The sequence below is a fragment of the Lampetra fluviatilis genome, chromosome 2 (assembly GCF_964198595.1).
Source record: "Lampetra fluviatilis chromosome 2, kcLamFluv1.1, whole genome shotgun sequence".
NCBI lineage: Eukaryota > Metazoa > Chordata > Hyperoartia > Petromyzontiformes > Petromyzontidae > Lampetra > Lampetra fluviatilis.
The window spans coordinates 9,678,077-9,705,507 of record NC_136276.1 but is presented as its reverse complement, the minus strand read 5'-3'; the positions used below and the strand labels follow the sequence as shown (position 1 = coordinate 9,705,507).

The following is a 27,431-nucleotide window of genomic DNA, read 5'->3' as shown; positions in this document are numbered from 1 at the left end:
AATTACAATGGGCATCCAATTACCGGTGGGGTTATTCGCATGGTAATCGTTACATTATTATGCATGCACATAAAACCATTTCATCGACGTCACCCTGCAGGCGTCACGTGGGGGTGGTAGGAACTGTGACGTCACTGCTCGGAAACCCCCTCCCCCCCAGCCGCCCAGGACCCACGAAAGTTTCATTTCGTTGCCATCTTCCAAGGGAATCGCCGCGGTTTTAAAAAAATAAAAAAAACCTTTTGCCTTCACGTCTCAACAATACAAAAGGTTCGCTTTTACTTCTCATTACTATTCATGTTATTATCAGAATTATTTGACAATTTTAACGGGAAAAAATGATCAATCGTTTGTAAATGATTCGCGGCAGAGGATTGATTCGGTGATCAAGGCGCGAATCGGCAGCGCGTGGAAACAGCCGCTGGCTGCGGGGGGGGGGGAGACCCAGGTGGTGCGTACCGAGGTGCATTCGATGTTCGATCTCCGACATAAACTTCCCAATTGTCATCGAAAACCCGATCGAACTGATCGCGAAACGATGTCGCGTCTGTGGAGCAAGGCGGCGGCGGTGTGTGTTGTTGTGGTTGTGTTGTTGTTGTGTTGATGTTGTGGCGCTCGCCCCATTGAACGGAGTTAAAGTGATTGAAGTCGTCTATAACATTGTGTGCGTACGCAGTTGTAGCCATCTCTGCCGTCAATCCCCCCCCCACTCCTCCTCTCCACCGTGCACGTCTCCCATCATCGCCGCGCCGGTCACTTAGCGAAAGTCTCAGACGCGGCAGCCTAGAAGTGCAGTACAACAGCGCGTGTCGTCGTTACCCGCCTTCGTGTGATCGTCGTCTTGTGTGTGAGTCTTGTGTGTGTGTGTGAGTCGTCTTGTGTGTGTGAGTCGTCTTGTGTGTGTGTGTGAGTCGTCTTGTGTGTGAGTCGTCTTGTGTGTGTGTGAGTCTTTGTGTGTGTGTGAATATTGTGTGTGTGTGAGTCGTCTTGTGTGTGTGTGAGTCGCCTTGTATGTGTGTGTGAGTCTTGTGTGTGTGTGAGTCTTGTGTGTGTGTGAGTCGTCTTGTGTGTGAGTCGTCTTGTGTGTGTGTGAGTCTTGTGTGTGTGTGAGTCGTCTTGTGTGTGTGTGAGTCGTCTTGTGTGTGTGTGAGTCGTCTTGTGTGTGTGTGAGTCTTTGTGTGTGTGTGAGTATTGTGTGTGTGTGAGTCTTTGTGTGTGTGTGAGTCGTCTTGTGTGTGTGTGTGAGTCGCCTTGTATGTGTGTGTGAGTCTCGTGTGTGAGTCTTGTGTGTGTGTGAGTCTTGTGTGTGTCGTCTTGTGTGTGTGTGAGTCGTCTTGTGTGTGTGTGTGAGTCGTCGTGTGTGTGTGAGTCTTGTGTGTGTGTGAGTCGTCTTGTGTGTGTGTGTGAGTCGTCTTGTGTGTGTGTGTGAGTCGTCTTGTGTGTGTGTGAGTCGTCTTGTGTGTGTGTGAGTCGTCTTGTGTGTGTGTGAGTCGTCTTGTGTGTGTGTGAGTCTTGTGTGTGAGTCGTCTTGTGTGTGTGTGAGTCTTGTGTGTGTGAGTCGTCTTGTGTGTGTGTGAGTCTTGTGTGTGAGTCGTCTTGTGTGTGAGTGTGTGAGTCGTCTTGTGTGTGAGTCGCAGTCGATGGGATTTCCGCGTCGTGTTTTTTGTTTTGGCGTCGCGTGGCTGGATGGTGGCGCAGGAATTCGTCGCAACAAACGCGGCGATCCGAGGGCTATCGGAAGAGTTTGTTGCTGTTGTTGTTCTTAGCGAATTAGTTTAACAGGTAGTAATACAGGGTTTGTCATTGTTGTTGGGTTAGATGGCGTAAATATAAATGCCACGTAAACAGAACATGCCAATTGGTGTTACTAGGACAGCACACCGGCGTGTTGGAGAGCAAATCCACGACATTTACAATCTGAGTAAATGTTAATTTTCAGAGAGGGGGGCCGCCACTTTCGCCGATAAGACATCGTCAGCGTGAGGGCCGCCTCACATTCAAAATCATTGCGGGTTTGACAGCAGCACGATGATGATGATAATGGGGGGGGGGGGGTGTTTACACATTTGTGTTCTGTCTGGGACCGCACTAAAGGCCACCAGGGATCGTCAGTGGCCCGCGGATCTTCCAATGAAGAACACTGGCCTAGAAGATCGATATAAGTAAAATGTTACACCATCGCGTAATATGGTTGAGTTCGGTAGTCTCACTCAGGACCTCAATTCTATGGGTGCGGGACGCATTCTCGAAGGTGCAAGCTTCGTGAAGCAAGTTTGTGCTTGGTGATTGAAATGAATGATGGAGGGAATTTAAGCCAAACACCTTTAATTTCGCAAAAGATTAAAGAACACGGTCCATGGCACTTCCAAGCACAGAATGACCCCACAACAAGAATGTGGGGAATGCCCGTCAATGGTCAAGCGCCGGCTCCATGCTCACGAGTCAGGAGACGTCTTGACTCCTTGACTTCGTTACTCTAAAAAGGGAAAATGTCTGGGGCGGTGTGCTGGTTTTATTACTCCAGAAATCAGCAGAGCCAAGTAATTGTTTTTGCCATCGAGAATGAAGTGGAGCTGGGTATTTTTTTGAGTTACTTATGTTGGTTGTTAATTCAAAGATTTCTGTGATAGAATTAGATTATTTATCTCGCTTGTTAATTGCATACACTACACCATGCCAGCATCTATAAGTCTATAACTACCACTTGATACCCCTTTCTAGGAAGGAATGCTAATGAACCCACTGTATGAACTAATTTTATCATTTGTATTTTACAGACTTGCAGTACCACCGCATCAGAAGTTACGTGTACAATTTGAAGACTAGGTTTATTGTATCCTAGTAACATACTTTTTATGTTTCGGGATGGCGACAGGTTTCACTCCGCCAAACCATGTGTTTGAAAATTTAGACAGAGATATTGTAGAATTCATGTTTAAGAAGATGACTAAGGAGATAGGTAATTTAAAGCTTTTTTGTAGTGTCGATTTTCAAATAAGTGATGGGATAATTCCATCACTTTGCAACGTTACTCTGAAACCTGGCAATGAAGTTGCAAAAGAAGCATTCATGTCACTGTACGATAATGAACAGGTTGAGCTGCAGGCGACCCATATCTCTTGGAGTGATGTTAATCTCCACAAGGGACACAGTTTGCTGACTCAAGCTGACAATTTAATTTCACGAAAATTTCCTGATGTTTACCAAATTAAAGGAAATAATGGTGTCCGCTTTGTCGGGAAAGGAAAGCAGCCAGCATCGGCTCTGGAAGAATTCCGGAAGATTGTGCATTCCCAAAAGTCATCTGGTCAAGAATTCCGGAAGATTGTGCATTCCCAACAGTCATCTCGTCAGTCCTTAAAAAGAACACTGAGTGGAGGTGATGATGTTTACCATAAGTTTTTAAAGTCTAAAGAAAACAGTAAAGATGAAGGTGAGAGTAGCAAAAGCAAAGAATCCAATGAAGACCAGAAATCCAGCAAAGAAAATGACAGTGAAGAAGACATGTGCCCCATCTGCTTGGGTGATTTTACAGAAAAATATGCACTGCCGAATTGCAAACATGCTTTTTGTCGTGAATGCATAGATATGGCTTCCAAGATCCGGCCTGTTTGTCCTATATGCAACAAGCCATATGGGACTATTGTTGGTGACCAACCCATAAATGCACACATGACGGTCAACATCACATCAGGCCACCTTCCAGGCTATCCACTTTGTGGCACTATTGAAATTACTTATTCCATTCCGAGTGGAATACAAGGTGTAAGTACCACCACATGAAGTTCACAATATATATTTATCTTGATTTAACAGTATTACATTTTCACACTGACAATATGCTGAATTGTACGAATTTGTCTATTTTAGCCTGAGCACCCACAGCCAGGCATGGCTTATCATGGCACCATGCGCATCGCATACCTGCCAGACAACACGGAAGGAAACCACGTGCTGCAACTGCTGCAAAGAGCCTTCAAACAGAGGCTCATCTTCACTGTGGGTGTATCGCACACCACCGGCATAGACAACATTGTCACTTGGAATGACATCCACCACAAGACCAGCATCCGAGGCGGGCCCATAAAGTAAGGCGGGTATAAATTACTTTCAAAATCTTTCAGTAAAATCTTAGCAGTTGAGGACTTTGTGTGATGACTGGACAACATTTGCAGAAATATGTTAGCATTTATGGAATGCTGCCATTCTATAATAGTTAGCACACAATCCAGATGTCGCTGGTTCGATTTTATCTCATGGTTTGCTGCCATTCTGTAATAGTTTGCACACAATCCAGATGTCGCTGGTTCGATTTTATCTCCCGGCACGCCAGTGGAAACAATGTGCGGGTTTCTTTGATCCCCCCTGCCACTGTCCACCCAGCAGTATAAGTGGATACATTAAGTCAATCAGCAGGTTGTGTGGTGGGGTAAAGTGTCGGTACTCTCACCTCTTCAAAGGTACCTGCCTAGCCTGAAAGAGTAGCCCAACATTCTCTAGAGGTTCTCTCTTTAGCTGCTAAGTTGCACCGTCACCTAGCATTGTCATAACTTAACCTGGCAGAGAATGGAGGACCAAAATGTTGTACTTAATATTCCACAGTCTGTGTAGTTTACCTCGGTTAGCTAATGGCACGAGAACACTTTACTCAATGTAGGCGCAGATACGACACCCGACATGCAGTTGTGACAAAAGCTTTGGTGCGATATTCCCACGTGTACATTATTAAACTAAATGATGTTGTGTTCTTTGTGATTGTATGCTGTCTCAATTTGTATAAACCACTGTATTGTTAATGTTTTTAAAATTATGTTTTACCAAGTTTTATTGTTTAAAATTTCATTTCAGTCTTAATGTATTGTTTACTGGTGCTCTAAAGCTATATCCATTGGCACTCATTACATCATTGTTTGTTAATCTGTTTTAGCTTTGGCTATCCAGACCCGGATTACCTGAAACGTGTTCAAGATGAGCTGAAGGAAAAGGGCATTGTGTGACCGGCATGCACGAGTGGTTATCACCACCATCCTAAAGATGGAGTCATGGATTTCTGCCTGGTAATTAGGGTTGCCGTGATATAACAATATACGATATTTAACATGCATGATGATCGGATCATCCGTTTTAAAAATTTTGTTTTATGATTTATCGGGCCTCAACAAAATAAACTTTTTTGGCAACATTTCTTAAATTTCAAAAGCACAGTCATTAAAGTAAAACAATTGCCAGTTAAATTAGTCCTTTGAAAATAGTTTTGTGGCGTTATTGATGACTTGATGGCTATATTACGTCATCATCTTTACAGCTCATTTAAATCATATTTGTGTAACTTGCAGCATGCATGTTATATAAGCTCACATTTAAACTTTCAGTGATTAAAATACTTATGAAAGGCGTGTTTGATTAACTACAATTTAAAATTGTATGCAATATTTGTACTGCAAATGCAGCAAAGCACAAACAATAATAGAATTGTGAAATGGATGTAGAGAGTTATATGAGACATTGCCATAATTGTCATTGGATAATTGTCATGTTGAATTGTGAAAAAATATATTGCGGCAACCCTAGTGGAAATACATGTGGGTGTTTCAGAAGCCATACACTGTTTTGAATTAACAATATGTTCCTTATAGTTGGCACACTGAAATAAAATGATAACAAGTGGAATTATTTAAAGAAGTCCCACAAACTTAATATAACCGATACATTTTACTGTTAGCCTGGAACACGTTTTGGAAGAACTTTTCAGATGGCCTCCACAAGATTACTGATCAGATGACAACACTGAATGCCGTACAAATCCATAGCTTTTATATTATTGTTTTTTTCATGAGACAAGTTACCAAATAAAACGAGTATTTTTGGAAAATTCATAATCTTGCATTATACTGTAAAATGTACTGCAACATCTGATTTTGCAGTTATTATTTGCGTTGCGAACTACGTATTTATTTTAGTTATTTTTGTATTCAGGGATTATATTGCGGTCCTCGTGTCCACCATGGTACAGGTTTCTAAATTACCAATCTCCATTGAAAGACAAATGAAGCCCTTGCACATTCCATGTACCTGGTCATTGGTTGCACTAAACCCTGCTCGATGGTGGAGTGGTGAGAGGAATGGATTTTTAGAAGCGCTGCTCTGGATCATTCAGGAAAAAAAGTTACATTCCAGTTTCAGGATAAAGGCTGGATGGTTAAAATACCAAAAATAATTGAATGTGTCCCATCCATAATGGAAATATTTCTTTTATATATATTTTAGTTACAAATCGTTCAATGTATGTTGAACAAATACTTGCTTCCCATTTTGTGTGATATTTTTTTGTCCATTTTAAAAGTGATTGTTTTATGAGTACACATTAATTTTGGATAACATTTTAATATAATGCTTAGACTACTATTCTCCGGATTATAAGATGCACATTTTCATCCATTTTTGAGCAAAAGTGTGCAGTTCATCTTATCATCTGGTAGGTGTGTGTATGACCAAATTTGTGTAACTTATTACACACTGGCCAGTCAACTTTAATGTCGCTAACCATGCCACCATAGCATGTGACCAGATTTGTATAACTTTATTGGCAGTCTTTACAGTAAACAACTTTATTGCCACCACACAGTCACTTCTACGTTATGGATACTATACAGTACCGAATTACATAAAACATTTGTTTTACCGTATTCTCCAGATGATGAGGCACACGTTCCCCCCTACATTCACTGTATGTATTTTATCTAACAAATAACTATTTTGTTTTGTTATTTTGTCACGTAGATAGGTTCAAATAAAATAACAAAATAACAATTTGTTATTTTCTTTGAACCTATCTACGTGACTTTACCGAAAGACCCATAGAATATGTATGGGTTTTCTGGGGGGGAAAAATATAAACAAAAATTCCATGGTGTATTGTAGTCCAGAGAATACGGTACTGTATATTATCACGATGACAACAAATTATTTTAAGTGCTCACAAGTGCTTTTATAAACCATACTTTTTTATTAAAAAATGTAACTCGTTAAAATATGAATACACTTTGAACAGTGTGTTAATATTGAGCTAATGCAGTTTGTCACGTCTTTTTCCTTGATTTAAATGTCGACATGTTTTCTGCATATATGCACCTGAAGTGCTGCTCTCAATATGACACTTGTTCTTTAAATTTAGTGTTGTGATGTTGAATAACCTATCTAAGCACAATGTAACTTTGCTTCAAAAGTGCCTATTACTACAATAAACAGCCATGTGTTTAACCTCAAGTATGAAAATTATTGAGCGTAAAAAAGAAACAGTTTTGTAGATTATTAGGTCATGTTTCATTATCAGCAGTACAGTAGTTGATAATCCACTACAATTGGAATAGATATTTATCATTGGAATAGATCTATGGAAGTGTGTGAACTGAAATCACGCATTAACAAAATCAAGCTATCACTATACAATGTAAGGAATATTTCACTAATTATTTCACAGGGAAAACCACATGTCCTTTCAAAATTGATTCATAAAGCGTTATACATTTCATGAGAATAATTCGTTGATAAGTACTATCTTGTGGTTTGTATGGGTAACTAAACTTTAAATTTGTATGACAATATCCATATGCTTCATCATTTACTCTTCTCATCCCCATCCATTCTCTCTGTAAACACTTTGCACAGACGTTGAGCATGTCGAATGTAAAGGTTCAAAGCTAATGTTCCAACTTGATTTGAAGCTTTCGTGATTGCAGGAATTACTCTTTGGTTATTTCGGTAAAGTCACGTGACTTTACCGAAAGAACCAAAGAGTAATGTTCCAAGGCAAGGTGTTGATGCTTTGTTGTGTGGTTTCATATTTACTGCAGCTTTAAACGAGTAAACTGTATATTACATACAGCTGTGAAATAAAGCATCTGTTTTGCAGTTAATCGAGAGTTGTATTTATTTATGTGTTTCTTGAATTATGTGGATTGAATGAATTCTTTATACTGTATTATTTTAAGGGAGAATGGTGTCTGCTGTTTAGATCCCCCAGAGCACGGCGATGAAAGTTTGCTGCACTTAAATGTATGTCTAGTTATGTGGGTGTGCAAAAATTACAACTTTCATATTAGATAAATGCACATCTCAGTTTTAAGTATATTTTTAATACTTTGATAATGGTGCAGAGAGTGTATCACCAAGTATTTGATTCCAGCATTATAGTATAAACCCACAGCCAAGCAAGGTAGCCTCCATAGACTCCCTGAAGATGTGCTACCACTGGTGTGACCCGGCTACTCGGTGAGATGGTCACGAATATTGCTTGTGAGTCATTGTATGGCACAGGCAGATTGCAGATGGACCCTTCACAGCATGAAATACACTCCTGTAGAGAGATAAGACAGATCACAAATGCGATGTGAGTTACATTGAGTTAACATTAATGTGTATTAAAACAAATCATCGGTTCTCGCTCAAGAGTACACCGAGGCATACTACAGGGTAGCGCATTTGAAATTTTATACTGAGGCCTCATCTGATATTTGAGGCTCGGACAAATGTAACGGCAGTTGACAATCGTATCAATGCAGGTGGTACATTGTGATGTCCCATACACATCTATCCCATGTACATTAACTGTTCACCCCCATAAAAAAATTCAAAAATATAAATAACGTGTAGTGTTACTTGATGACTGATGATATGTGTAAAAATTCATTTATTAGGTATAGCCCTGTGAGCCATTCGGCTCTTGAATCGGGTGCAACCGCAACAAACAAAAAACAAAAACATGAACAAGAAAACATCTTAAAGTGAATGTGACTAAGTGCAAACAGAAAATCCAAGAAAAGACGGCAAAATATTGCAGAAAAAAACAAATCGGACACTTTCATCGGTCCGATAGACTGTTGAACTCTCGGAATGCAATCCGTTAATTTTTACTGACGATTCAGGTTATTGAACCATACTTCATGCTGGTCAGTGTGGGTTTGGTGGAGTTGTTCAAAGACGACGAGTAAACCGTTTTCAGAATGTATTCCCGATTCCTAAAATCAGGAACCAGTGCTCGTTTTCAGTTGAATTTTAGTAATCAATGCATCGATTGGCATGCTCGATGTACAAATAGCGCAGTCGCCTATTTCACCGCGTGATATATATTTCCTTTTCCCTAATTTCTCAGTAAAAGATAAGTGTGCAACCTTGCAATTGCTTGATGGAGCTCGAGGGTGTTTGGTTTATTCTTTCAGGCTGATCAGACGTCTTGGAAGAGCTGGGCATACCCACACTTTAACCCACCACACACGACCTGCCCATTGACTCGCAGACCCATTTATATTGCTGGGTGGACAGAGGCGAGGGAATTTTACAAACATGCACCGTGGGTTCAATTGCCATGTCCACAGGAAATTACATTGAACCACCGGCCTCTTGATTGAAAGTCCAATGTGTTATCAATCACGTAACGGCAACTCTCTTTGTTACTCAGTTAAAAAGGTAATTAAACTATTGTTAATTTAACAGGTAAGGCCCACTGAGCGATATAGCTGTTTCAGAAGTGACCTGGCCACAAATTATTGCTCAATGAAGTGACTTATGTTGAAATTTACAGCAGCCAATTAGTCGAAACGCATGTTTCTAAATGTGTAGGGAAAAATCGGATGACCTGGAGAAAAATCTATGCGACCATGGGGAGAACATGCCAACTCCAAATATACAGGCGTCAGGATTGGGATCGAATCTACGACCTCCTGTATACCAGCGAGGTAGTTAACATCTCGCCACCGCGGCACCAAACTATTTGTATGCTGCTAGACATCTAAGCGGTTACCAGTAATGCAAAGAAAAACAGATTTTAACAACTCCACTTGGGTGAAAGCGAGGAGTTAGGGAATATACATGCAGTTTCCTACCACGTAGCCCTGTCCATACAAAGTATTTCAGGATCAAACTAGCTCAGCTTCCGAGATCTGACGAGATCGGGTAACATTCTGTGTGGTTTTAGCGTAATCGGAGCACTGTGCTCAAGGGTTATTGTTGCGTAAATTGGCCGCACTTACGATCCGCCCGTTGCTTATGCGCTGGCATCCCACAGGCATGCAGTCTCTGAGCTGGGAACACCTCTTGCTGACCAGCACGCTCTCCCGGCCATCCGTGGCCATCACGTGGCGCGTGTGACAATATTCGCTCTCTGCACACACAGCGTCATAGGGGCAGAATGTTTTTAAAATTAAATTTAGCAAGGTTAGAGACCAGGATCGTTTAATTTGAGAGTGATCTGGGTAATGAAAATGATGAATGCCAAAATTAAATAAGCTCAGCAGAATGTAGAAAAACAACACAGGTTTCCCCCGCTTTATGCGGGAGTAGATGCTTTCCAAAAAGGGAGCACAGAGTGAAACCGCACGAGGAGACAAGTAGTGCACACAGTCCATAAACGATGTTGTTTCATATCCGACCACATAGCCGCATATCAGTGAATTTAAACCGCATACAGTAACATTTGAGTAGAAATAGGTTAACCGCATATACACGAAATCGCATAAACCGAAAATGTTATGCTCATTAACATAGCACAAGCTATATATTACGTGTTAGATTATCGAGTAAAATATATTTGTGTTATTTAGTTTAATGATTTTAAAAGTTCCACAGGAATTAATATAATACAATACTCAGTACTGTAGTTTCTTAATAACACCTACCTGTTACTACCCTTTAAAATGTTTAAATATAGTGCCCATTTTTCACCTCGGATAGCCCGGCTGAGTTTCAAGATTTATTTTCAAGAGGTGCTGCATTGGGATGTTTGTCATCTGCTACCCACCTCGCAGCCCTACGCCGACAACACCTGTTTTGTCACCTGTCCAAGTTCTAGCCAGCATTTAACACCGATTTGCTTTCAATATCAGAGGTTGGGCAATTTGTGTTCATTGTTCCTGCACACTCAACAGTCACATTGCTAACTTTATCGTGCCCAACTCTGTTTTTTTTTCTTTCTAACGAGATATGTATTTTGAAAACCGAGAGAACGCAGTCACATGTGAGTGCAGCCCCCCCCCGCCTCTAACATAAGCCTCTATTTGTAGTCGCATCTTACAGATCGAACCCGACGTTGTCATTGCTCCTCGGCAGTGGTCCATGAAAGGCTTTGTGTTGTTGTGACAGTTAAGAAATGCGCAGTCGTGTTCAGTTTTTAAGGTAGCCTCGAATCTATAAATAGCAATGTTGATCAAAAATGTCCGTGACACTATGAAACCAATAGCTAGGAAACTCACCAGAACTTTTAAAGGCCGGTGCCCCACATAAGGATAGTTTTTTGGACAAAAGTTGGCAACTCAATACACGATATTTATAACAAGGAAACCTTGCGGCATGGCTTGGGGAGTTTCTACCGCCGTTCTTAGGATTTTCAAAAATGACTTGAGATTAGATGTTGGAGCCTTTAGCATTTAGACTAAATGTTAACAACCCTTAAACATGGTCTCGTGTCAGTCGTGTGACTGGCAACTTGCAGTGAAGCACAATTTTATAATTCAGTGGTTAAGAAGGCACCTTAAGAGTATTTGTGTTCTTAAGCTATTGATTACTAATTATGTTAAGCGAATCGCTTCCTGTGCAGGACCGCTGTGTGGCGCTGTTGCACGGCAAACTTTTAGCCTTCGCCCTAAACGAGGAGAGGTTAAATCTGATTTGGTAAATCTGCACTAGCGAGCGAGTTATTTATTTATTTTATATTTCGCATACAGAGTTCAAGTTATTTCGTTTTATGTGCACCTTAAATTTGTTGATAATGCGTTGACGCAGGAGTTTGGGATGTAAAGTACTAAAATATCGGCCAAGCGAGGTTTAAAATGGTTTGTTTTAAATGAGTGGATGTGGCTTGAAAAATCATTAGGAATGATAAAAAACTCAAACATGTTCGGAAACAGGATAAAGATGGACACGTCCTAAATTTTTAGTTTAAAATATGTATTGAGGACATATTTTGAAGTTAAAACAAGCTACAAATATATAATCGATTGTAAACCACAACATCGGCAATAGATGTTAAAGAAACAATGCCATTCTGGGAAATGCTAAGTGACTCAACTTTCAGGAATAATCTTTTAATTAAATAAGCCGAGGATTATCCTTCTTATGAGAACCCCGGAGATTGGCTCACAGCTAAGCAGCTGTCTTCTATTGGAATTTAAGAATTATGAATCAACGCCATCTCCTACAGAGGAGCTCGTTTTCACATTGTGGCTTCTGCCACGACATCGACTGTGTGGGTTTAAGGCTGAGTTGCTCCGTTCTCACTTTCATGGAATGTTTTCCATTGCTAAATTATCTCGATCCACATCAGCACAGGCCTCGAGCTTCTATTCTCGCTCTTGGAACAGGGGAGACTTTTGAAATGCAGGATTTGGCTTAGGCTACGAAAGCAGATTGAGTGAAACTGGCACGAGTTTGATGTATGCGATGTCTGGCTCGGGGTCACACACTGTGCTGGGTTTGTGAATTTGATACGAATATATCAATTGGAGCTACTTAATCATTATGGCAGTGTAAAAACAACTAACCTATTAAGTGCTATATTTTGCTATTGATTTCTAGTAGGGCTGAACGATTTGGGGAAAATATCTAATTGGGATTTTTTTCTGACAGATATTGCAATTTGATTTGCGATTACATTTTTTTAAAGTCAAGCTTCAGTTCAATATTCACTGTGTAATAGATTTAAAACATGTGATGGAGCATTACCACATAATACCATCAAAATATGAACTGCTCTATATATTCTAATTCAAGGATGACAACTTTAAGAATATGAAATTGCTTCCAACATGTATTTATTAAAATGTTTTAATTGAAATAGAACAATCAAACATAGAACAAGTGTTAAGTCAAATAAATTAAGTTTTGATAATAATAAATATAACAATTCTAATAAGAAAGTAACAGGACTTTTCAAATCGCAAAAAATCGCAGCCTTTGCGATTTGCTAATCGCATTGTTTCAAATTGCGATTTCGATTTCAAATCGATTACTCGTTCAGCCATAATATATAGGGTGTGCGTGTGTTCATGCTATATGCAGTGGTAAGCACACATCCACACCTTGTGCGACGTTCTGGTCTTAATGGGTGCTTGTGAACAATGTTTGCCCCAGCAGTATGTACGACTAGATCTGGGAATCTTCAAATTTTTCCAAATTCTAAAAATATTTGTTCATTACTAAATTGGAATTACTCTTTGGTTCTTTCGGTAAAGACACGTAGGTAGAAAAATAAAATTAAACAAAAAAATAACTGTATTTTACTTTTCTACCTACGTGACTTTACCGAAAGAACCAAAGAGTATGGGTTCCTGCAGTCACGAAAGCTTCAAATCAAGATTCAATTGGAATTATACGGTATTGGCAGAAGAATGTCCTATGTCCCTTTATCCTGGTCTCTTGAGTTCTCACCGGGTTAAACAATATCAACATGAAATTTCGTCTTTTGCGATATGCACAGTGCAGGTGTATAGATCATAACAAAGGTTTTTGGGTTAGATCGCGTAATTTATAAATGTGTCGTACCCCTCCACCACCCGAGACGGCCAAACAGTAAAAAAAAGTGTCACGTTTACAAAGGACAAAATAATTCACTTCTTTAGCCCACCGGTGTGTTGAAGAGCGAATCAACATCATTAAAAATTTGAGTACGACATTTCGCTGGTAATTACAATCAGCTTCATCGGGCAAGAATGGTGAAGCTCTCCTGTTGCTCCCGGTCTTAAATAGAGCAGCAGCAGGGTGACGTCATCATTTAATTCAATAAGGTGCAGTGATTTGAGGCGGGGAGGGTATTGTAATTATATAGATTGTTAATCATTCAATTGTTATTCATTGATATTTGTTTCCCTTATAAGGAATTGTAATTGTATTATATATTTTATTTATTTAATAATACGCTTCCAGGCCGCACTAAGCCTGTAGCTGTTACGCCTACGTGTTAAACAGGTGTATAGATGTTCAGGTACCTTTTGGACAGTACGTGTCAGGAGCCCAACGGTTGCACTCAAAGTTATCTCTGGCGTTTTCACACGTGAAGCATTTAAATCCACCCGGGTGCGGTGTTGCTGCAGTAAAAAAATAAACATGTAAAACTCATACATTGACATTGACACGAGAACATTGCTACATATGTATGGTAGTCACGTGCCAGACATGCCTTTTAGAGTTTACCACTATTTACATCTTTTATATGATTTAGCACTCTGCGCTGAATATCGTAACCTGAGTTGGATTTTCTCCCACGGCTAATAGTGAGGAGTGATATCTAAAATAGTCCTGAACGCCTCCTTTACCAACCCTCAATGACAAATGTGGTGAAATATGGTGAAATAATCCCCATGACCGACATGGCATGGGTCGGCCTTCATTCAGCAGTGTACTGACAAAGGGATGAAAATTCGTTTTACGGTGCTGTGAACACATTCTGTGGTCTTATAGTTTAGAGAAATTCACTGGTTAGTGACACATCGGCAAACCTGTTTTCTGGATGTTCTACAATGTTTCCTGTTGTTAATTTCTCATATTTTAATGTCATTAAATAAACCACGTATCCACCCTTTAAAACAACATACAATTGATATCCTGCTAGCTATTTGCATAGCTTTAGCTTCACATGAGTTAGAATCCCGGTGAGGGAAGCTCAGCCTCATCTTTGCATGGGGTGTGTCGGATGAGCACCACATTTTGAATCTTCATCACTAGAAAATAAATCAACCCTGGTTGTCTTTGAGTTTAGACTGAGAGATGGATATGTGATAGTTATGCCTAGGTAAAATCCCATTGAGACGAGCATTTTCCCTGCCAAGGAATATATGAACTGGACCCACGATAGGACCGACTCTGCCGTAGTACTGGCCTCGCAATTGGAATGTGAAATTTCCACCACTTGCTCAACAGAGCACAGTGATGCGTGCTCACTCGAAGGGTACAGCTTGACGACGTCATGGGCTGTGAAGTCGCGGGCATGGGCCAAGTCCGGCCCCAGGTAGAACCACGAACAGCAGCAGAGCAGGCAGAGGCCGCAGGCAGGCGGTAGAGGTGTCCGCCCTGAGCCCACGTCTCTCGCTAGGGCACGCAAATCTCATTACAGACCTCTTCTGTGGTGTAAACGTTCAATGAATGTTTTTGTCTATTTATTTATTTATTTATTGTGAGTTGTATTTTTACATAAATATAAATTATAGCAACATGTGAGACAGCTGTACTCTTTGTTGGAGGGACTTACACAGTGAAGATGCACGTGCATATTCTAGTTATATATACGCGGTACGTGGCAGGGCTATACACTCATACATTCATAGAAGGCCTTTTGACATATGCACATATTGCATGCAAAGTGGACTGCATGGATATTTATATGTACATATTCTGCATTTAATGACGAGAACAACCAACACCGTTTAGTAACAAAATATATATTTTCAATTACACAGGAAAACTGATATTAGTTCTAGGTTTGATCAATCTGCAGTTTATGATCTCAGAACAATAATAACGATAGCAAGGATGTATATACATATGCTCATACACAGTCTATAAATTTAATCTAACATTCACACAGCACAAATCTATGCATATTTCCAATTTGCAAATGTAAAGAAGACATACGCTAGAGTTCTAATTTTGTTAGATCAGTGTATAGATATACAAAATATATAAATAACTCACCATTTTTATCCATCTTCAAATTGTTGGTCACGTTGTATGCTTTGACGTACCTCCTCCCTACGAGTTTAAAGTCCAACCTTTAAAGTATGTTATTGTAATTAATGTGTCCACTTATGTATAAACTAGCATGATGTATACGCACTTGCCTATGGTATATTTCTTTAAAAATTTATCTCGGAAACCAATTGAAGTAGCCAACGGATGATTGAAACAGTAATATTTTGTCGTGACAAAGTTGCAATCATATTTTAACCATCGCGACCCTAGACTCTGATCTAATTTATGCCTTTCTACGCTCGGCAGTTCTCAATTGTCCACCTATATATCAGCTGGGATGGAATGCGCCCGTTTTTTGTGTTCAGGGAGGTGGGGGGGGTGTGCCGGCAGGGGCTGGCAATTGGCCATAGCCACCAGCATCCTGGCTTTTTTGAGTTGTCCAGAGGGGGCCGCGGTGGTAATTGAAACAGAAATGAGGCCTGCGTCGTGAATTCTCTGCGTTCAGTCCATTTCGTGGTCGAGGGGGGTGCGGACTGTGGAGGCAATGAGACGTTAATATTCCAATTTCGTTCCGGGAACGAGCAAAGGAGGGAAGTGTATAAGGAACAAATGTCAATTCACCTACAGGGTGCCGTGCCCATTGGTGAATGAGAGTTGGCATGGCTCATAATGTGTATGTGCTTCGTCACTTATTGTCAGAGAGTCTGGTAGGCTTTTGATACAAAAGCTGGGTTTTATATTTTTGTGGTCGACATCACAGAATTCTAGAGATTGCATATGCAGGGCCTACAATGTACTTTTCTGTAGCGTGGATGTTTGTATTGTCTGTTACCTGCTGAATAATTTAACGGATGATATTGTATACTTTTATCGGTAGCGCAGCATGAATGAGTCTAGAGATTGCTCGGTTGGGCAACCACAATGCTTCGAGCAGCTTATCGGGATCTGTGGGGCTGAGGTTGTCAGCAGGGGGCAGTGCAGCAAAGCGATTGTCCTGTACCATGGTCCAACGTCTATGCTGCCCGCCTCCAATCCGTACTACCATTGTGTGGAGGCTTGCGTTCACATGTATTCAGACAAGCACCCGAAATGAGAATAGGTTTTCCCCTTTTTTCTGGCAACAAAACAGGTGTTAAGATGTTAAAACACCAAACTGAAACCTTTTACAAGGAATCATGTCTGCATTAACCACAATACTTGTGGTCAGAATGCAAACAAAAAACATACTCTGATAATATATGCATTGTCTTTGAAACTGATTGGTCCACACCAGAGAAAGCCACCAGAGAAAGCTGTCTCTGGTGTGGATCAATCCGTTTCAAAGACAATGCATATATTATCAGAGTATGTTTTTTGTTTGCATTCTGACCACAAGTATTGTGGTAAATGCAGACATGATTCCTTGTAAAAGGTTTGAGTTTGGTGTTTTAACATCTTAACACCAGTTTTGTGGCCATAAAAAGGGGGAAAACTTATTATCATATTTTGGTACTGGCAAAGGAAGTCCCATGATATAAGCACCCGAAACTCATCAAGTACAACTTCTCATCCTCTCCTACCTCTATACCTCAAGCCTGAGTAAGGAGGTCTGTCTGAACATGCTAGTCAACACAACACGTTATTCTGATAGATGGCAAAAAAAAAGTATGATTTCATCAGGATAAAAATTAGAACCTTCAGAAATATCTTGAAAACTCAGCTCGATCGCTTCGTAGTGAACTTTCACGCGACACATACCGTGCACGTAACGAATTTCATATTTCCTCTATTGCTAATGAAGGGTGTGTTCGCACAGTGGGCACATTGTGCCGGGCGGAACAACCTTATAATCCCTGCAAAATCGAGTATTGCTATCCAACTGGGCAGCACAAAAGGGCACACCGTGGACCTTTGGAGATTGGCTTGACGCCTCTTGTGTTGTACCCACGCCCCATCGTTCCCTGCCAAAGCCGCACACCACAGCGAGCGCGGGGGAGGAGGTGTGCTAACTCCCACGACAGGAAAGCGTGGAGAGACCGAAAGAGTAACTGGTGGATTGGACAACATATACATATTGACTGTTAAATATATATAACTGGACTTGAGCAGGACATAAGAATCGATGACCAGTGGTCAATGCTAACGATGGAGTGGCAGCCATAGGCTTAAATTTCGATTTAAAGTTTTCGTGACTGCAGGGATTCATCTTCTTGGTCCTTTCGGTAAAGTCACGTAGAAGGGAAGTAATAAAATAATAAAAATAAAACATAATAAAATAATTCTCAAGACGTTTGTCAAGGCGCACTTCCCCCCTTCCAACCCAGCTTAAATATACGCTCCAAGCATGGTGGTGTTTCATTCAGATGCTGTCTCCCCGACAGACTTGGTCTTCACCTGAGGACGGTTGCTTGCTTTGTGGCCGAAACGTCGTGAGAATTATTTTATTATGTTTTATTTTTATTATTTTATTACTTCCCTTCTACGTGACTTTACCGAAAGAACCAAGAAGATGAGCCATAGGCTTGAGAGGATGTCGACTGTGGAGACAAGAGTGATTCAATCAATTGTATACATTTATTGTTGGATATAGTCTTGGACCACATGCCCATGAGAGATGGCAGCAGCTTGGGGAGGCTTAATCCAGCAGTAAATTGATCATAGCTGATGATGAATATTCGTGTTCATTGTAAAGTAGTGGTTAGGATTTTAACCAACAGCCATAACATAACAAGAAATACACGCAATTTGGCTTACGTCATGTTCAAATATTATAGGTGTGACAGCTCAGAACATGAATAGGAATCTTAAACAGGATTTCTAAGCAGGACCGAGCCTGCTCAGTACTGCACATGGACCTAGATCCGTGACTATACGAACGTGGGGCTGCAAGGTGGTCAGTAGATGGCAGTGCTGCGTGTCATCCACCTACCAATCACTCAATGGTATGGCCAACGAAGGACCCGGCTGAAAAATTGCTTGGAGACTCAGTGAGGCTTTACTGTGTAAAGACTGTAATTGGTATAATGTAAATTCTTGGTTCTTTCGGTAAAGTCACGTAGAAGGGAAATAATAAAATAATAAAAATATTCAACAATAAAATTCTCACGACGTTTCGACTGCAACACAAGCAATCATCATCAGGTGTGAAATCCACAGCAAGAAAATTTGAAAAAAGATATAATGTAATTTTAGTTTATTAGTGGTTGGTGCAGCGCATTGCACTTCATAACCGGTGAAGTTAGTTCGATTTCCAACCATGGCTGACATCAGTGGCGAGTGATTAATGAAGCAGTCTTTATCCAACCCTGACCGACCAGCGTGGTGAAGTAATGGCCAAGTGGGCCAAACAGGGCCCATGACTGACATGGCATGGAGATGAGACCTTCCTCGAGCAGTCGATTGAACGTAGTTGTGAATTATTTGAATTTTCAGACACTCGCCATTTGTTTCGTTTGGAGAAAATATTTTTCTCATATGGCATAATGGGTAGGGCAATGTTTATCCATTCTACTGTATGAACCAGGTCACTTGAAGGGCTGTCAAAGGTTGGTGTGTCATACTCTAACACAAAGGCTCGTACTCGTTCAACAAGACATCTGAATGGATACTTCAGATTTGAAGCTTTCGTGACTGCAAGGATTCATATTCTTAGGTTTTTTCGGTAAAGTCACGTTGGTAAAAAATGTAAATTAATAAAAGTAAAATAAAAATAAAATAAAAATAAAATGATATAATATAATAAAATAAAATATTTTATTTTATTTTTATTTTACTTTTGTTAATTTTATTTTTTATCAACGTGACTTTACCGAAAAAACCTAAGAATATGGATACTTCACTTTATGATATGATGCCGATAGGACAATTGGCATAATGGGGGGGAAATTACAAAAATATAGCAAAGAAGTTGTTTTTGTTTTAACCCGAATTTTTTTTTTATACTCACTTTAAAATGTTTCTACAGTAACTCTTCAAGCATGACCACATTTAAATGTCAATGTTTTAATTTGTTCAGCTTTTGGTGTTTTTCTGATGTCATGAACAATTTGTGTTCCAGTGTTAATGGGCTGTCAACTGGTTTTAAACAAAGCTTTTATTGTAAGAGTATCATGTCCACGTGGTCCCTAATTTTTTAATATCCTTGTACTGTATAATATTTGATATAACACGGTATCGATGTAATTGTATAAACGTGATAAATGGATGCATAGGCATGCTTTATTTCAGTGTAAACAATTGCTATCTTCGCGGTAACGCAGTGGTTAGTGTCATGCGCAATGAACCGCGTGTTTTGAGTTTTATTCCCAACTATGACTAATATCATTGAGCAATTAAACTTGTAATATGTAACAGTTTGCTGCTGCTGTTTGCCGACCACCCCCCCCCCCAAATCTTGACCAACCAACATTGCCCAGCGAGACGAAGTATGGTGAAACAGCCCCCATGACTAAGACGAAGCAAAGAGGTCTTCATCCAGTATTGGATTGACAATTTAACCTTCTACCAGAGTAACCCCGGCTCTCGCATAATGTCCGTGATTCAGTCACTTTTAGTCTGTGTTGATGGTCGCGATGCGGCAATCGACTCATCTCGACGAGCTGTTACACGATGCACTATTCAAAGTTGAATTTTTCGATAACGGATCTTTTTTTATGCTATAATGTTTGGCGTTTCGACATCTTGGAGTAGCATTGATTTCGGAATAATTGGTACCCCAGTCGCGGCGTTAACTACACCCCTGTAAAAAAATAGTGTCCCAGAAATAAAGTATTTAATTGCCTCGGCCAGTTTGTATTATTTGGTACCCCGGGATACCGCCATAAGGATCACTTGGGTGTAAATTGTTTAATCGTTAATTTAAAAATGTTAAAGCTATGTTTTCTTTCATAATAACATTTTAAAGATACTTTTTAAAAGTAAAGTGAAACCTAAACAAAGTCAAGTTTATTCCAGAATGTTATCAAATTTTCATTATGTAAAGTACAATCTTGAATTGAAGTGGGGCATTGGAATGTTAGTCACAAGTGTACAATGTAACTATCTGGATTCATTACAGATTATTCATTGTGGTTCATATTTTATATAATATTGCATAGATTGAATTTTTTCGGTAAAATCACGTAACTTTGCCGAAAGAACCAAAGAGTATGGATCCTTGAAGTCACGAAAACTTCAAATCTATAATAGATGGAATTATATAGATGTGGCCTGAGTTAAGGTGAGGGTTTTCTTTTATGGTACAGCACAGGAAAAAATTGCCCAACACGGCTTTATCGAACACGTTTTTCGGCTTTTGACAAATTACCGAATAATGTAAGTTTGCTGGAACAAGGGCGTGATGTTTCGGCTATAAGCAGTTTGACGCTGCTAACATTCTCATCTCCACGTCCAACAGTAGTACCCTGGGAGTGCTGCATCCGTTTGAAGCTGTGAATGAATCGACTGCGAGAACGATGTATTTACCATGTGGTTTTTTTTCGTGTGATAATAAATGTAAAAAATCAACACGCACCAACGGCACAGGGAAAATAGTCACACAATGCCGCACGCATTTGGCCGTCCCCTCGTCGAGGACCTCAGTTCGACGGATGCCTCGGTGGCGAATCATTGACGTTCAAGTGGCTGTTTAGGGGCGAGCATCGGGCTGGACATTCAATGTCAGGGGCGAGCCTCTGAGCGTGAGTACAGCAGTGTGCGAAGAGTGATGGACAGGGGGGGGGGGTTGTGTTGAGGTGAAATTGAAAAATAGTGTACACACACAAGACATGGAGAGCAACGCGGCATCATGTAGTGCAATAACAAGGGCATAAATCTTGTACTGTAGAATCGTTTAAACAAAGAGGAAGGGGGTGATCAGTTCAGACCAAGAAATAAAAAACCTATTTGGCCATAAGGCCTATGATTTGTCAAACGCAGTTTTGCCCAACAAAGTGTTTTCCAGGAACATAACTCCCGCGTTTGACAAGGTCTGTCTTATTTTATTATTTAAATCACATAATGGCAGAATTGAAAATAAAATCCCGTAAATGCTGTCAATCAGTTAAAAATATATATATATTTTGGCCATAAAAGGAAGTAAATGTGATTATCAGGGCAAAGTTCTAAAAGATTGATAATTAATATACACATCATTTGACCACTTCCTGCAGTGACTTCACAAGTTCCCCACTCCAACATCACAGGGCTTGGTCTCATGATAACCATGACTGTCCCAAGACATTCTTAATATTGGGCCACTTGCACATATTTGGTGATTAATCAACATATGCCTTTTTGCTTGATCAATCTTGCTGATAACTGTTTCTACCGACAAAGCAGTGGCATAGCTATGGAGTGTGCAGGTGATGCAACTGCACCGGGCCCTCGTTTGTTATGAAAATGGAAGTAATTGGACAAGGGGGTCCATATCATTGCTTCCATCAGAGCTCATGTCAACCATTCTGCCAACCACACTTCCATGAAGTGTTTTCATTTTTACTTCTACCATAATGTCATCTCAACTGTCTGTCTGGTCTGGAGAAATCTATTCCTCTTTCCATGCTCAACAATCATCATGAAACACCCTATTCTTCAAACTCTCCAGATGCACGTTTTCCAACTAAATATTTATATGTAAGTGTCTTGAAATACCATCTTATTCTGATGCTTGATATATTAAATGCAAATTGTCTTGTATTGTAACTGTATTCTTTTGATATTTTTATTCAGGCTCTGATAGGATATGGCCATGAATCAAAAATTTGATGTCTAAAATTTGCCTCAACAAGGGATAACCTTGGTTTATCCTTAGCTTACGTGCTCATTAGTTTCAGATGCGGCCTGCATGTATGGAATACAACTTCAGTAAATTAACAATGAAAATCAAATTACTGTCTTGTGTTACTATAACCCACTGCTGGATAAAGGCCTCTTCATGCCACATCGGTCATGGGGATGATTTTTCTTCAGCACGCTAGTCAGTGCCGGTAAGTATAGGAGGGACCCAGGATTGAGTCAGACATCACTCACCACTGATGTGAGCCATGGCTATGAACTGAACTCAGGAAGTAAGCATCATTGCTTTGCTTGCTAATCATTGCACAGCTGTTTGTTATTAACGTTTGCCGACACATAAGTATTACACATGTTTACTTCGCCACGTTGTTGCCGCATGCTATATTGCTTAAACACCAACGTATCTCGAGTTTTTGTGCATACAAAAAATTCCAATGCGTCATTGACACTTTGTTTTTCTTCATGCACAAATGAGAGATTAGCTGTTTTTTATGGACTTATATCTTAGTGCCACCCACATGGATCTGCTTGTCTCAATTATTTGCATGTGTGGTCAAACGGATAAGGCTTTTTCAATATGTATTCAATGAGGAAATGACACCCTTTGACAGGAAGCCTTTAAGTAATTATAATGTGTCCCACCAGCTTGGCCAGAGGCACAATTGCGAAATGTGACTCGGTTTCTACGCACGTAATATTTATTTAAATACTTTCTGTTAAATTGTAAGCTTGTAACTAGAATAAAATGATATAATTACACCTTTTATACTTTTCCTTCCTGACAAGAGCAACAATGGGACTGGAAGAACACTCGCCACCTTTGTCCGGTCTTTACCGGCTTTATTGCTGCATGTCTATAGCACATTCATATTGCATGTACAGAAACACTGCGACATTTTCCTGTACATACATAAGGAACGGCTTAGCATATCAATTCAGTTAATGGGCATGCAAAATTAAGATTGTGTGATTTTAACGAATACAGAAGTTTCGCAACTCAAATTCACATTAGTGGAAAGCTATAACCAAGTCACACAGAATTCACCCAATCTCGTCACATCTTGGAAGCTAAGCAGCGTTCAGCCTGGTTAGTACTTGAATCAGTGAATCACCACATCATGTACTCTGTCAGCACGGGCAAGTATGGTTAAATAACTCCCAGAACCCACATGGCATAGGTGAGGCGTTGTCCAGATGCGGATTGACAAATGAGCCGTACATTATGGCTAGGACAATTACCTTATGACTATGCTTAAATTCTAGCTCAGAACTCTGAATCTTAAAACATTTCATATCCATTTTATGGTAATTATATCACCCCATAACTGTTGTGCATGCTCAATTGATCATCTGAATCATTCTGGAAGTCCTTATTCATGTTGGTCGAGTAGCACGGCTGTGTGAACGCGAGGAATGACGCACAAGTAAGGTGTGGCACACGTGTGACATGGGAACTGGCTGTGTGCATGAATAGACATGTGAAGCTTGAGATGGGTAGGTGATACTAAGACATTTCATAACAGGGAAATGTGGAAACATCGTGATAAGCTTAAGACCACAGGCCGATGTAATTAAGTTAAACAATTAAGGGAAATAAATGTTAATTATTTCTTTTTCCGTTTAACTAGCATTTTGAAATTAGTCAATACTTTACGATGGATCAATACACCACGGTATGGGAAGTCAAACTAGCATCGTATGGAGAGACTGACCTCTGCCAAAGGAATGTGGAATTTCCACTACTGACCCAGGACAACAAGCAATTAATCAATGCACATTCGATTATAGAGCTTCTTTGTTTACTGAATTAATACTTTAAGCACAAGCACATTACTTATTGTGGCATCGTCTCGAATTATATAATTATACACCATTACAAATTGATTGTGGTTGCACAAGATATCTTCTTGCACAGAAGATGCCACCCATTGTTGCGTGAGTTTGTATCACTGCCACACAATGCATCTGTGCTCGGTAGTTGCGGACTGGGGAATTTCCCAACTTTCTAAAATCCCGGAATGGAGTTGTTTTTCGAGGAATGGATCTTTAAAAAAAAGTGTCAGATTTAAGACGCTAAATCGTGAAGGGAAAAAAAGCAAAGTGTACTGTTAATCGTGAAAAGTGTGAGTGTAAAAGTTTCACATGTTCACCGCATAAGTTATGCAGACAATGTTGCATTATGTTGTAGTTAAAAAAAAACAGGCAAGAAAATAGCAGTGGAAGAAGCTGCAAAAAATTAGAAGGGATGCATAAACTCATAAAATATAGCTCTCTCAGCTCCAGATCTCACGTACTGGCTGGACCATATCTAAACCACCATATCACTATAACACAACACCAGATCATTTTCACAAAGTCTCATGATGCCTGCAAAGTAAACATTGGCACAAACTTGGATCACATGAGAAATGCTTTACTTCCACTTATATCCCCTCCAACCCGTATCCCTTCCCTTCTCCCATTCCCCTGTTGCATTATTATAAAGTGCATCGTCAACATCAGCAGGTGTGATCTATCCACTGCTGGATGAAGGCCTCCCCAAGCCATGGCAAACCCTTATTATGGTCCTGCAAGGCAGCAACAATCAGTGCAGAGATTATAATCTCACCGAGCCATCTCTGCGGCTATTAGACTCTTGGGTGCATTCCACTTTTTGTGAATACGGCGACAATTGCTTCTTTTTCGCTACATTCGTTCAAATTGTTGTTTGTTGTTCGTGACTATTCACAATTTTTTTGGTATAATTTTTTTTAAAGATATACAATATATTTTTACCAATATGGTATAAATATTCCATCCAGAATTTCTAGCATGTGCTTATCAGTTTATTCTAAGATGTGTGCTCTGTTATAATTTTGAGTAAAAAAAAACCAAGATAAACACATACGCTTTTTTTACGCATCTCCTTTCTTGGTAAAGTTATCGGTTCAGAAATTGCGTAATAGACAGATAGAGGATGTGGCTTTTCAATTCCAGGATCCGTGTTTTTCGCCTGACCGCATCGTTCGGCCCCGGAATTTCCCATTACAGGGTCGAACTTCCGACAAGTGGAGGGGAGCGACAAGACGGCGTGAGACCGGACGGGTATAAATATGGGCGTCAAGGTAATCGGCTCAATCAGAATCCAGAAGGCGAGCAGAGATCACAAACTCTTCCCTGCCACTAATTATCAGAGAAGTAAAGACAGCGATGACGATGAACGCCAAGCTCCTTGTCGTCCTTCTCGCCCTGGCGCTCTGCGTCGGACACTCACAGGGTGAGTTATTTTACAACGTTCGCGTTAAAGTTACCCGACTGGTTAACGGAGGCTCCGTCACACCTGAACGATACACGGGAATTTGACTTTTAAAAGTTTGATATTCATGTCTGTTGATAAATATATATGTAGGACAACAGTTTAATGAGAGTTTTGAAGCATACACTTTAACAATAAAATGTATGTTGTGATTTCTCGGCTCTGTGGCTCGGCTTGTGTTAATGTTCGACGCTGTTTTTCATTTATTGTTGCAGCGATGTCCGTATTCGGGGGAGGACGGTGTCAGTGCGTACACGTGATATCCAAGTTCATCCATCCCAAGCATTTCCAGACAATGGAGGTCATTCCACAGAGCTCCAACTGCAAGAATGTGGAAATCATGTAAGAGAAACCCTCTGTTTCACCTGTGGTTAAACTAATTCTATTGTACATACATATTGATAAAGCATACTGATGGTGAGTGAGTAAAACAAAACATGTCGGGATATGTAGCTATAATACAATGTATTAAATCATCATGAACATAATTTCTTGTTACATTATATTACGTGTCCCAAAGCAACGTGCAGGTCTATGCGTAACATTCAATACTGTGACTGCCATCTCATGATGTGTCCTATTCTGTCTTGCAGTGTGACGATGAAATCCACCAACAACCAGATCTGCCTGAACCCTGATGCCCCCTGGGTGAGAAAGGTGATCAGCCACATTTTGGACGGGTGAGTCACAACACCCGTGGTCATTGATAAACTCCCAAGGGCCTTCTTACAGTCACCCACAATATGGGTGTCAGTATCTACCACCGTATGGTGACTGACACGGCGTGGGGAGGTCTTCACCCAGCATTAGATCTACAAAGGGTTGCAAATGATCTGTATTGTATCTACCGCTGTAAACTGGATTGTAAATATCTCTTCGTGGGTGCTTACAATATGCAAGGGTTGAGTCTGAGAAAAATTGTACCACTGATACACATTTAATAGTAATTTATTTTTTAAAAACCATGGATTGCATTTTCAAATACTGTTTGAATATTTCTCAACAGCTACTGTGCTTGCCATGTTTTACTTGCCGTGTCCGGGCGCTGAGTGACGTGCGTTGCTCTGCTGTGTTTTTCCAGGGCTCAGACACCCAAATCCACGCAGTGAACCGCACTGAGCACTCCAAGAGAAACTGCCATCACAAAGCCACCAGGCGCCCGACGCACGAGCTGAAGGCCACCCACCCCCCATCCTTGTTCTTTGTCAAAATCCAAGTCACAGTTGGAGCCAGTTTATACTCCAGATGTGTAAAGACAATGTAACAGTGGCGTAAAAATGAGCATGTGAACTCTTGTCACTCTCCGTTAAGTTATTAACAAAGGTTCAAAATGTGTATATGTTAAATTATACATTTTTCATGTTTGTAGGTTACTTGAAACCTGTGTCAGCACTTTATCCATTTGTATTTAATATTTTGTAACAGAGCACAGCCCAAATATCTAAACAAAGATTAAAGTATTATGATTGTTGAAATTAATTATGGGGTTATTTAAAATATGTATTTATATATTTATTATAGTGAACATTCATGTGTTCAGAAATTCATTTTTTCATGCTTTCAATGTTTAAAAAAAAGTATTGGTACTCTTATTACATGATATATTTTAAAAAGTATTGTTTATCTGCAGGGACAAACATGCATCAAAGTGAATGTCGCTTCAACTATATTAAGTTATTTTGTATTTAATAAAACATTTTCTAAAACA

At 40.1% G+C, this 27,431-nt stretch overlaps 3 protein-coding genes across 6 annotated transcripts; 2 read left to right on the top strand and 1 right to left on the bottom strand.

Moving 5' to 3' along the window:
• Positions 1-167: 167 nt before the first annotated feature.
• On the top strand, positions 168-25,551 carry LOC144941987 (uncharacterized). 4 transcript variants are annotated; one of them, XR_013639303.1, is made up of 5 exons: positions 168-270; positions 2,778-3,765; positions 3,871-4,088; positions 4,928-5,057; positions 25,459-25,551. XR_013639303.1 is itself a non-coding variant. In XM_078868577.1 (4 exons), the coding sequence occupies exons 2-4, from the start codon at positions 2,866-2,868 to the stop codon at positions 4,995-4,997; spliced, it is 1,188 nt and encodes a 395-aa protein (XP_078724703.1). In that variant the 5' UTR covers positions 168-270; positions 2,778-2,865; the 3' UTR covers positions 4,998-8,298. The 4 variants fall into 4 exon arrangements, 3 of the variants coding, with proteins under 3 accessions (XP_078724703.1, XP_078724723.1, XP_078724716.1); XM_078868577.1 differs by lacking the exon at positions 25,459-25,551 and having other exon boundaries at positions 4,928-8,298; XM_078868597.1 differs by lacking the exons at positions 168-270; positions 25,459-25,551 and adding an exon at positions 444-463 and having other exon boundaries at positions 4,928-8,298.
• Positions 8,165-16,108, bottom strand: LOC144942014 (ly6/PLAUR domain-containing protein 6-like). Its single transcript, XM_078868623.1, has 5 exons — positions 15,679-16,108; positions 14,929-15,075; positions 13,977-14,075; positions 10,029-10,159; positions 8,165-8,356 (listed from the first exon to the last, which is right to left on the bottom strand). The coding sequence occupies exons 1-5, from the start codon at positions 15,689-15,691 to the stop codon at positions 8,165-8,167; spliced, it is 582 nt and encodes a 193-aa protein (XP_078724749.1). The 5' UTR covers positions 15,692-16,108.
• Positions 25,488-27,431, top strand: LOC144942021 (interleukin-8-like). The gene is made up of 4 exons (XM_078868636.1): positions 25,488-25,684; positions 25,939-26,065; positions 26,317-26,403; positions 26,805-27,431. The coding sequence occupies exons 1-4, from the start codon at positions 25,618-25,620 to the stop codon at positions 26,830-26,832; spliced, it is 309 nt and encodes a 102-aa protein (XP_078724762.1). The 5' UTR covers positions 25,488-25,617; the 3' UTR covers positions 26,833-27,431.